Raw genomic sequence first — 12,180 nt, 5'->3', positions numbered from 1 at the left:
CTGACATGCTACAACGCAGTTGGTTTGGTTTCACATTTCCATCCACAGAAATGCCAAGGTCTGACCCGCAGGACTCCCTTTTGACTACCTCGTTTCACAGCTGTTTTCAGCTACAAGTGATCTCCACGAACTGACAGGAAAATCCTAATATATGTTTCTCTATTCTGAGTCTGTCAAAAACCTTGTGATAACAGATGGAATCACTACCATGGGTGCAATTCCAGGGGAGTGAAATTAATGACTCTAAAATACTTCAAACCCAAAGTTTAAACAATAGTTCAGGATTAAATAAAATTTATTACAGAATAATTCCCTTTACTGGGTCATATGGTAAGCGACAAAATCTCCTTGGGAACAACTGTGGGAGTGATGATATATACATTTAATATTCAAATTACCAAACACCTGTCAGTTCTCAATGTTTTAGATGAGGTTTCACATGAGTAAACAGTGGCTTAAAAATGATAAGGTGACATGCCCAAGACAGAGATCAGAAAAAAAGCCACAAGTAGGTCAAAGCCGGTCCTGATTCTGTCTACATTCACCTACTTTTCCTCAACTGCTTCAGAAAACAATAAGCAATCCAAAGCTAAAGAACATCAATGCTTTGTTTCTTCAGCAGGGGCCGAAGGGAAGCTGCAGCTCAGCTTACAGGCTTGGGTGAGGATGTGAATGCCCTGCTGGCAAACGAACGGTGGAAGTCCTTAATCCTGACTTTTCAAGTGCAATCAATGAGCAAATATGCTCAGAAAAGCACTCCGATACCTTGAGGTATGTATAATAATTGAAAAAACAAATCAAATGTACTTTCTACTTCATAATTAAAATCTGCTTTTGGTTAAGCTCTTAGGTAGAACCCTAACTGTCTTCATTAAATCAAGCGATCCATGGTAAAAGAGATTTTTTAAAATACGTTTTTGCCTCTCAGTGCAGCTGTAGGACATTTTCTTTTAGAACAGTGGTGCACAAAGACTGGCAGAATGCAGGATCTGGGCTGGTCTTGCTTTAGTCACTGACACAGAAGGATTCCCCAGCACACACAGACACTCCCCTCTCCACAAACAGTCCGGATCTACAAGGAGAGGATAAAATTCTTTCTCTGCCAAATCATAATTGGCAACTTTCAATGGCTTTTAGATTGAAACCTGAAGAGGATTCTAGCAGGTCTTAATTCCACATCCTTTTGTTCCAGTTCACGATGTGAATATTCACTGTAGAAGCAGCACTGGACAGAGCACTAACAGCAGGCCACTGTCCCTTTAAATTAACAGCAATTATTATGTGGGAGCTTCTGCCCCCAACAATTTGAATTTAGACATAAGAATAAAGTAGATGCTAGTCATTACTCACTGCCATTTCACTTTAAAAGCTGGATATTATTTTTATACAAGCCTCGGTTGGTTCTGTGTTTGGTAGTTGGGTTTTTTTCTCATTTCCATATGCTGAACTACAGGGAAACAAAAAACACTAAACCCCACCGCTCTGTGCCCGTACACCACGTTAACAACAGCAACTCTGAGGACAATGACTTGGAAAGATACGTGCCCGTGACAAAGCTACTGGCAGATCCTCATGTCTGGGTCCACTCCGACCTGTTCTGATATGTCCTCGCAATTGCGGCAGGAACCACGACTCGAAAAACGCAAATTGATGGCGAGACTCCCCACTTCTGTTCAAACCCAGAAACAGTACCTCAGCTCCTCGTGCGCTGTTCAGACTGTCTTTACTCCGTTTATTGCAAATGAGCCCAGAGCAGGTCTGAGCTGCCCCCGGTGCTGGGACAGCGCAGCGTGACCTTGGGCGCTGCTGCTCTGTGCACCTCGGTGTGAGGACGGCACAGCTGCCCCGACCTGTCTGACCCACAGCAACAACGAGCACAGTCATTCTGCTCCACCATCACACCCCGAGCTCCACACCAACGTCAGCGTCTGGTCTCCAGGACTTCAAACGCATGGGGAGGAACACAGGGGGGCCAGAACACCACTGAGAGGCTCAGGAAATTCCTTCCTTCGTTTTACCAAAAACGCTAGCCTAGGAATTGGTAAAATTAAGAAAGATGGATGGCAAGCAGCCCGGAAATAATAATGCCTTCTCTTCCTTGTCCCAGGAAGAAATCCCCCTTGCAAAGACGTGCTCTGAACGAGCCAAGCGGAACTTAGAGAAACATCCGAAGAGAAGTTCTACTGCAAGATGAGAAGGGCCTTTAAACAATGCTTTTGTCCTGTCACCACGCAATCTCTGGGGGGAAAAGCTCTAATCGAGGGCTTTCAAACGGTCTCGCATGGGCTGCCAAGGGCCTTTAAAAACGAAGGCCGGAGGAAGCCAAACAGGTCCCCGGTTAAAAGGCACAGACACACTTGCGCTCAGAAGTCAGTGACCTGCAGCTCTACTCCAGACAGGAGTGCCCACATCAGTCAAGGGGTTCAAAAGGGACCGCGAGGGAACTTGCTCTGAATTTCCTGTGGTATACCTTAACCCATTAGGAACCACAACAGCTAAGGCTGGAGAGAATGGTTTCCAGAGAAACCCAGTCCCCCGGCCCAGAGACGCGCCAGGCTCCCCTGCCGCACACACCTCAGCGGCTGAGCACAGGACCGCTCCTTGCTGAAAGCTGCCGCTGCCTACATGGAGTCCGCTTCGCTATTCACGGACAAATATTCTGCAATAGTTACATCGATTTCCATCAGACAGACCAATAAGGTGCATTACCTGCAACGGCCAACTCCACACACACTGCCCAGGGAGAAGGCAGAGTCAGCCACTCCTCAGAAAAAACATAACCAGCTAGCTCAAACCCTGAAAACCTATTTGGCCACCAGCCCAATACCAGCCCCAGCTTCACTGGTGCCGTTAGGCAAAGGCTCTACCGTGACACCACTTCGTGGCAAAGCCAAGGAAACCCAGAGAGCACTGCCTGCTGGCACTCGGGTACCCCAGACAAACCGCTGTGAACCAGGAACAGGCCCAGGATTGGCACCACTCCTAAAGGACAAGGAAACTCAAACACCAGTCTCCCTGATGAGATTTTTTTTTTTTTTGCAACTATTAAAAAGTATTTTCATATAAAAGAGAATAGGGGAAAGAAAATCCTCCTCTAAAGTCCAAGGATTATTACAGTTCCAAGTGTATTTCACTTTTCCACAAAATTTCCTGTAAGAGTTCTTGAACAGAATGCTCTGAAAAACCTTTCATTTTTTTGAATTGCACCTAAGTACCCTCATATCATGTTCGAAGAAAATTAAAGTAATAAGAGAACATATATTCTACAAAATGATTCTGCTATAACCAATCTGGTGTTATATCCAACAGCATAAAGAGCATAAAAATTCCACTCACACACAGATGCTTCCAAGGCTTTATAGAAAAACACCACATCAGGAAATTAAAGAATGATCCTACCAGGACACACTGATTCTGCCACAGGCCTCAAGATTAAAGCTCAAATTCTTACTAAGCACTTTTAAAGACTGTACATGGCCATGTTCCAGAGCTGTAGCCATGGAAGTTGTTTCACATCAAGGCTGGTGTAAGTCTGCCTTCACTTATCCATCACGATTGCATAAGAGAAGACGATGCAGCTCTAAATACTGAAATGAAGTCCAGATTATTCTGGTAGGTTTGCTGTATTGTTCTGGTGCATTTTGAGCAGCATTTTGGTACCAGGCTGTCCTCCCCTGCAGCTTTCTGTCCCTTCTCAGGGCTCTGCCCACTGGCACACACCAGCCTGAACAGCACCACGTGCTCTCCCTCCACACACCTGAGCTCACCTGGACATGACTGGCATTTTTCCAGAATTACTGAAACTCCCCCAGGCAATGTGCAGCAAAATTAGGGAACTGTGAACCTAGAAAACTGAGCTAACACTTTGATTAATTGAGGCTCTCAGCAGACTTACAATACAAAACTGAACCTTACGAGTATCAGCACCTCAGTGATTTTCGGGCAAGTTGGGGATTTCCCCAAGTGAGATTCAGCTCCGATCCACGAGCTGGAATCACAAGTATTCACACAGTTTGCTCTCACAGCTGCAGCCCATCCACGTGCCCACAGGACACACTAAGGAAGGCCACGTGTTTCTACAGAGGAGAGGACTTTCCTCTTTTCCAGGTTCCTCCTACAATGCACTATGGATGGAGCTCCAGTGATTACCACAGGGAAACATTATTTATGTTATACAATTTACCCCTCATCTCTCAACACTACTGTTGTCATTGAAGCGTGCTGTTGATAAGCTGCACCTCATACCAAGTACCACAGACTATGGCAGAAAATACGGAAAATGGGCAGAAGTGATGAAAAAGACAGTCAGAACACAGTGAGGGAAATAATTTTTTTTTAAATATATGACCTATGTTATTTTAAAAAAAAATTACTGCTACAACAACATTAGCTTTTGTAACTCCTCTCAGAGAGGTAAGGGCGATGGTTTGTACCCTCTGTAGCTCCCACCCATTCACTGCCCATCCCATCCACGTTTTCCCTGTTACTGCCGATTATGAACAAATACTATCATCAATAAATAAAGCACTGACCCCAGAAGTCTGTACCCTTTTCACACGTGTTTGTACTGCCTGCCATCTGCCGCCTTGATTTAAGCATCCCCCACCTTACTCAGGGGTCTACTTCTACAAAACAGGCGCAGAAGTTACTCACACTACCAATAAACCAAACCTTACAGCATCTACTGCGAGATTTTCCAGCACTTAAAACTCTGTGCGGATTTCTAACATGCCTTTTAAAAAACATCACCAATTATATTAATGAACACAAATCCCATTTAAGCAAACTCGACACACCTTTGAGCCAGCTTTTCTCATCTGAACAGCTGCACGTTACCAGCTCCAGACCAGGAGGCAGAACTTTCCAGAGGATTAAAGATACATGAGACCCAGATACAACCATTACAAGTCATCAAAAAACACTTCAAACACATCCCAAAGGCTCCCTCCACTTTACCTGCCCAAAGCTCTTCTGTCTATCCCATTGTTCCCCGATAAATGAAGCAGCCTAGGCACACACCCAGCAGCTTCCCCCAGACCCTTTTATGGCCTTTATCTCCTGCTCTGGGGGATCCCACACTTCGGGCTGCAACCTCACCCCCTCGAAACACCAAGAGCTCTCCTGTGGATTAGGGAATTCAACAACTTAAATATCCTCTTAAAAAGAGATGAAAGAGTCAGGGGGAGAAAGGAAAAGAACATCTGAAATATGTCTTCTGGAAAATCAATATTAGACTGCAGATCCAGTAACAAGCCGTAACATTTGCAGAATTCAGAGGGAAAAAGAAAACACACTGAACGCTACCAGAATCTAACTGGATTAGCAGCATCCAGCCCTGTGTGGATACAGCCAACATCAAGGTCTGCAGGTGCTGCAAAGCAACTTGCATTTCAAGTGACCTGTGAAACGCTGACCTCGGCATAATTTACAGTGAGCTAATTTATCCCAAATGGTCCTCTCCCAACTTTGAGGAAAAAAAAAAAGTTATTCACATTCCTTCTTTCTTGCATCATGTTACAAGACAATAATGAATCTCGTCTATTACTTGGATAGAATTTCACCTAGTCCCAACATCTAATTTGAATGCAAGGAGTTATTATATCCATTTCATTTAACTCACTCCATTTGGGAAACAGTCATTTAAATGTTAACAGAATTTTTCTTTTCAGGAAATTTGAAAAAAGCCCCAACCACTCAAACACATAAAGCTCTGCAGAATTTCCCATAAAGAAAAACCTGAATAAGGTCATTGTTCTACCACATTTCTTTACAAATAGGGTCAGAATTCAATTTAGATAAAGCAATCCTATAAAAAATACCGACAGAGGGATCCAGGATCATCACCCGCAGCTCCTTCCACTGTGATGGTGAATGTGGAACCCCATCCCCACTGTACTCCGTGCCCATCACCAGCGCTGCCTCCTTTGCCTTAGGCATCCTCCCGGTTCCCTCCAATAACTGGATGAAAATGACTCGGCCTCTTTCTTAGGAAATGCTTGTCTATCTGCATCAGGCGCCCCAGACAACAGCAAAACTCACTCAAGGAGAACACAAAGAGTGCAAAACTGTCACGGTTTAAGCCTGGCCCCAGAGGGCCGACCCGGGAGTCCAGCAGCCCTTGTCCCCACTCCCCTGCCCCGTGCCCCGGGGGCTGCGACATCCCTGCGATCAGCAGGAACAAACTCACTTTACACTAACACAAAATGTCACCTTACACAGTTTAAAGCGAACCATTGTCCACCCAACTGTTAATTAACAGAGGATATTTCCCGACGGTCAGCTGTTGTCTTCTGCTAGGAGGTGAGGTTTGAGGGACTGGAAAAAGATGATACAGGCAGCTTTAATTTCAGGAAAAAAACCTCTCCCACCAAAAGTCCTAATGAATTTCATAAAATACATGTCTATAGTTCAGCTTTGGCTAAACTTTCCTTGCTTACCAGCCTAGGCACCATCAATGGCATTAACCATGGCAAACATCACTGTGGTTTTCGGCAACACCAGATAGCAGAAGGGGAACTTCTCCTGCCACTTTGCAGACTTCTCTGAACCCATCATGCCTTTTTTTCCTCAATACACATTCCAGCAATTTTGTCCCAAATACATTATCCCCACTGCATCCTTGCTCAGCAGGACACATTCCTTTAAAGGAACAGGAGATTATCAGTTTATCCTGGAAACGTCTTTCCTGCTGCTGTGCTTAGTATCAGTGTTGGGATAAAACCCTCTTAAAATAGTTCCAGGGTCCAGGCAACAATCCATTGTGTGCAATATTCTTTTGGCTTTTATGGAGCAATGACTTTGGTGTTTTCAGGCCTCTGCAGGCCAGGAATGAACAGCAGATTAGGGCTAAATTATTTCTGCCCTTAAAGTTATGGCAGCACGATGTCCTGTCTCAACACCAACAGCCAAACTGTTTGGAACACTGTACTGCCATGTGACCTCCTGAATAAAAAGGATCAGCAGCAAGTACGTTAACCCCCACACACAATTCCAAATGGGGTAAATCAGGAATTTTTAAAAAAAATATTAATTCAAATACTTTCTTCTGTTGTCACTTGTAACAGCTTCTCCACAGAGATGCATTTTCAAATGGATTTGACATTATTAAGAGAAATTGCTTGGTTCCACAGTCTTTGATGAACGACAAAAACTTTTCAAAATTAAGAAGCACAAGTAAGACAAGTGGAATTCCCCCACGCCTTACATTCCTATCCCACTGGAGTGGATATAGCCCAGCCAAGAGGACATTTCCACAACGTTTCAGCAGCGCTACCACCCTGAACCAGCATCAAGAATCACTATTCCCTGCGTCCCTCCTGCAGCTGCAGAGCCTCTGCACGGGTCCAGGAATCCCAGGTGGACACAGCACCAGCACCTCCTGCAGAGGGACTGAGGCTTCACCCCTCCTTTCAAAGCTATCCGCCTTGGCAGGCTCAATAGACGCATTTTGTTATGATCATTATTTTTTTAGGAATCCCACCAGATGGCAGCAGCATGTCTCCCCAGCAAAACTGGGAGCACTTCTCCAAAGGACAGCTCCTCACTCTTGGAACAGACACAAGACTTCCAAAACTGAGCCCGACTCAGTCTGAACCACAGGGCACAGAGCTCGTCCCTGACATTAAAATCTGGATTCTTTCAGCACTTCAGGAACATGAGAGCGGGGAACACTCCAAGAGCAAATCGCTCTGGTTCTGGCAAATGAGGAACACGACTGGGTTTGTGACAATTCACCTAATCAGCTGAGCGAGGACACGGCCCGTGTGCACAGACACCAGGGCAGCAGCACCCACCCACAGGGGTTAAAAATCAAAGTGCTGAAGAGGCTTTGGCTCGTCACGAGTGAAAAACTCCAGCAGCACATTAGCTACCCCAAACATCATCGAGTACCAGACAAATGAACTAATGACAAATGCTAATTCAACCGCCAAGGGAAAATCTCTCTGGGTGAGCTAACGGGAAGTGCAACACCACAGTCTGATGCACTGAGCTGAGCTGCAGGTCAGCTGTACCTCCCAAACAAAGCAGAGACACGTCAGAGTAGAAGAGACTTCTGCAAATACTCCAACTGCCGATGGAATAACGTCCATTTCCCACAGAAGCACTGACAGAAACTTTTCAGTTACCTATTGGCACAAACAATGCTCAGACAAGACACTGAGAAACAACAGAATCCTCCCTCCAAAGTTGCCCAGGCTTTGAGAACCCCGTGTCACGCCTGAACGCGAGTGCACATTGCTCATGTCCAAGCCACCTCAAACCATAAATACTCAAGTCAGTGTTTACTTATCTCACATAGCTAAAATTCAATTGCACGGGCATTCTTGCACATTTTGAATGAAACTAAAATTGAGTTTAACTATTGCTTACAGACTCCTGAACTGAGCCTGCGGCCACCGGCAGAAGTTAATATGAAATGCCAAAAGCCGAGCAGCGACCACTGAGTTCAAACACACGTGAGCAAAGAGGAACTCGCTGCCACCAATGACATCCTCAGCCCCAGCTCTGCCGGAGGGATCCCAGCTCCCAGCTTCTGCTTTTAGCTGACACCCTCCCCCTTTGCTGTTTTCTCCTTCCCAAGCTGCCGTTACCTCCGAGACAAGCTGTAGCTGCAGCCCTGCAGGCACAGACCCCCGGGGCAGGCCCTGCAGGTGCATGGTGAGGGCTCAGGATGGGTGCGTGCTTTTGGCACTGCCTTCCCTACCTGATGGCAGCCAGACCTCCCCTCTACACTTCCTCTCTCCCCTCAGCACTCCTAATGATATTATATTTAAATATGCAAGCGTGACCTTTCATTCTGCTGAATATTGTGGAAGCAGATCTCTCTCTGCACCTTGTTTTTTGGCGAACAGAACTGGGAAAATAAAAGACCTGGGAATTGCACAGGCAAACAGAACACCGGCAAAAAGGGCTCATCTTACATAACAACATAAATTTAAGCAAAGACTGTAACAAATTAAGTTATAAAAACTCCATACTTTGAAAGATATGTAAACTGATGGAAATACCTTCAGATAATTTTTACAGCAGATTCCCTGTCAGTTTTCATTCTTTTACACCCACTTTTTAATGCTGTACCACAGCCAGAGCACAGCAGAGCTGACTGCACAACAGCTCCCCTCCGACCGGGAGAGCTCGGGTGTTTAAATTAAGTGTCCAGCTCTGAGGGAAGGCACACGAGAGCAAGCACAGCACTGACCTGCACCTCGCTCCCGCAGCTCCCCGGCCTCCTCAGAAAGCACCGTTTTGCTGCCAGCACTGGGCTGCTAACGCGTGGCCAGCTCCAAGGGCTGGGCTGCAGGCAGAAGGGGTTTGCTCTCCTGAGGCCTGCCCTGCTGAGCCCTCTGCCTCCGTACACCGGCACAGGCCGTGACCCGGCCACTCCTCTCAGCGAGGCTGCGGCTCGGCCAGCGCCCGAAGCAGAAACTCCGGGGGCACCGCAGAGGCTCGGCTGGGAGCGCTGCAGAGGGCTGGGACACCACACGCAGCTGCACGCTGCAAACTTTGCATTTGTGCTGCAGGAAGTGCGCTGCAACACGCCTGCTCTCCAGAACACCCCCTGCCAGCCTTCATGCTTCCCAGGCACAGCTCAGAACAGGGCACGCTGACAAACGTTTATATACAAATATCTATATATACACCGCTGCCAGCCTTGTGTCAGTGCTCCTGAAGGGCACTAATTACAGACATGGCTCTAAGGTAATCACAAAATGCATTAGAAGAGATTCCACTCCGCTGACAGACTCCTCTGAAACGCGGCTGGGGGATAAAAGGGCCGGAGGCAGAGCTACAGCGAGGCAGGAAATCCCATTTCCATTTTTGAGAGGGGAGCAAAGTTCAGCCGCGCTGTTTTAGGCAGCACACAGCACCACCGCAGGTCAAACCGCCGTGAGACAAAGATCTTGACAGGTGACTGCACAAGGAAGACATTTTCATACGCTTTCCATTGCTGACTCTTAAGCCAGGCCAAAATGAATATTCCAACGCTCATTTGTTAACCTGAAATTTTGGGAAGCACGGCTTAGCTGCACGGACGCACACTCTAATTAAAGGCACAGAAAGGGCATAAACAAGCTGCATTGTCTCAGAAGAGAACGGCAGGGTGGGCTGTTAGTCAGAGGTGGCTCCTCACCACCGGGAACCTCGCTCTGCCAACGCAAACAAGCGAAGCAACTTTCTAAGAACGGAGAAGAACCGGCAAAAAAACTCGCAGTAAGCAGCTCTCTGGTATTCTGATTCAAATGACAAAACCAAGGATGAGTTATGACCAGGTAAAGAATGACAAGGAGGCATCGGTTCACTTTTGTCTCTACTCACCAGACAACACCAAAGGCTCCGTATCCGATGGGTCTGTCCGGCTCAATGTCCAGTTGCTGCTGTGGATGTTGTGAGTGCTGATGATGGTGCGCTTTGACCGCAGCAGCTGCTGCAGCCTGTACCTGAGCTGGGGCTGCTGCAGCCGGTCCGGGGGCCTGGCCCGGGGCCGGGGATGGGAAGTACGGCTGCTGCTGCCCTGGGTTCAACATCGCGGCGGCGGCGGCCGCGGCTGCGGCGGCCGCGGCGGCCGAGGAGGCATGCTGCTGCACGGGGTGCACCGCGGCCGCCGAGCCGGCGTGCAGGTGGTGCTGAGCATGGTGGTGGTGATGGAGGTGAGGAGGAGGGAGGTGAGGAAGGTGGTGGTGATGGTGGTGGTGGTGACCTGCTGCTGCCGCAGACGTACCGCCATTGTAAGCCGCCATCATTTTTGCGTTGGCTGTTGTGCCACAAAGAGACATTCAAAAAAATGCCCTTTGATTGGATAACAACTGGGTCAAGCTGTCATTTGGCCATAAAAATTAAATCTGCTACACTTTAAAAGAAGTTGGGTTTCATCATACACGGCCCACCTTTAAAAACATGGAGCTCCACTGGCCTTATCTCCTCGCGAAGCCAAACAACTCGGGGAGTCTCTTCATGTGTGCGGGCGCCAACCCCTTCCCCAGCATCCAGCCGGGCTTGGCTACTCCAACTCCATCCTTGGGCAGCTGGGGTGGGGCCGGGGTGGGTTTTTTCCTTCACTTTTGGTTATTTTTGTTGTTTTTTTCTTGTTATAAAAATTAAACAGCGTGATCAATCCCCCTTTTCTCCGGAGGGAGGGCTCGGAGCCTCTGCCCTGAACACCCCGCGAGGGCCGGCCAGCCTAGCCCTGCCATTCCCACACCCTCTCCATGTGTCCCCCGAACCTCCCTGAGCCCGGGCACCTCCTACATCGCTCCCTCCTTCCAGACACCTGCTCCCTCCTTCCAGGCACCTGCTCCCTCACAGCAGCAACAACTCGGGAGTTTGCAACTTTTCCTTGAAGGCCTGAAACACACACAAGGACCCAGAGAAAGTGAAGGGGGGGGCCGCAGGGCGAAGAGAGGGGGGCGAGGGGGGCTAAAAGAAGATAAAAACAGAAAGAGGAAGGGAAGGGCCGGGGCAGGACAGGGATCGCGGGGGGAGCGAAGGACGGGGGAAAGTGGCAAATGAATGACGGGGCGGCGCGGGGCCGGGGAGGGGGCGCAGGGCAGGACGCGGCGGCCCCTGACAGCGCGACTCGCGGCGGGGCGGGGCCGGCCGGGCCGGGGGGGTCGGGCCGGGGCGGAGGGCAGGGGCCCGGCGGTGCGGGCGGCGGGAGGGTCTGAGGGCGGCCCCGGGTCCCCGCCCCGCCCGGCCCCGGCCCCGGCCCCGGCCCCGGCCCCGCTCTCACCTGGTCCCGCCGCCCCGCGCCGCGACGCGGGCACGCGCTCCCCCCCCCCCTGCGGGGCGCGCGCCCGACGCCGCCCGCAGCCAATCGCGCCCGGCCCGCTGGGCTGCGCGAGAGCCGCCCCCGACCAATCGCCGCGCGGCGCCCGGCGCGCCCCGCCCACCGCGCGCGGCCGTGCGGAGCCCCCCCCACGGCGCGGCCCCGCCCCCGTGACCCCGGCGGCCAATCACCGCGCGCCGCCGCGCCCGGAGCCGCCGAGACCCCGCGAGATTCCCTCACCTCACACAACCCTCACCCCGGGCGGCCCCGCCTCCCTCACCTTCCTGCCACTCACAGCGGGCCGCCGGCCAATGGACTCTGCTCCTGCGCCAAGACCCGCCCCCGGGACCCGCTTTTCGCCCAATCGCGGCCGCCCATCATTCGATTATCCAATGAAGAGAAACGAAAGCCCGAAA

The 12,180-nt window shown here is 49.6% G+C and overlaps 1 protein-coding gene across 3 annotated transcripts in view; it reads right to left on the bottom strand.

Annotated features, from left to right (window-relative positions):
- The window catches only part of NLK (nemo like kinase), a 38,253-nt gene extending 26,144 nt beyond the window's left edge, over positions 1–12,109 (bottom strand). The window contains exons 1-3 of one of the 3 annotated variants that reach the window (XM_066201879.1): positions 11,729–11,802; positions 10,887–11,343; positions 10,318–10,753 (exon numbers count right to left, since the gene is read on the bottom strand). In XM_066201879.1, the coding sequence (XP_066057976.1) occupies positions 10,318–10,742 (425 nt within the window). In that variant the 5' untranslated portion in view covers positions 10,743–10,753; positions 10,887–11,343; positions 11,729–11,802. Of the gene's footprint in view, positions 1–10,317; positions 11,344–11,728; positions 11,803–12,044 lie in introns of those variants that run through there. The other 2 variants (XM_066201878.1, XM_066201877.1) reach the window with 2 other exon arrangements.
- Between the last annotated feature and the right edge of the window lie 71 nt (positions 12,110–12,180).

This window comes from Chamaea fasciata, unplaced genomic scaffold (assembly GCF_029207755.1).
Source record: "Chamaea fasciata isolate MVZ Bird 193981 ecotype frontalis unplaced genomic scaffold, bChaFas1.0.hap1 SCAF_21, whole genome shotgun sequence".
NCBI classification, from domain to species: domain Eukaryota; kingdom Metazoa; phylum Chordata; class Aves; order Passeriformes; family Sylviidae; genus Chamaea; species Chamaea fasciata.
Note: the sequence above shows the minus strand (reverse complement) of the source record. Positions and strands in the feature narration are given on the sequence as shown.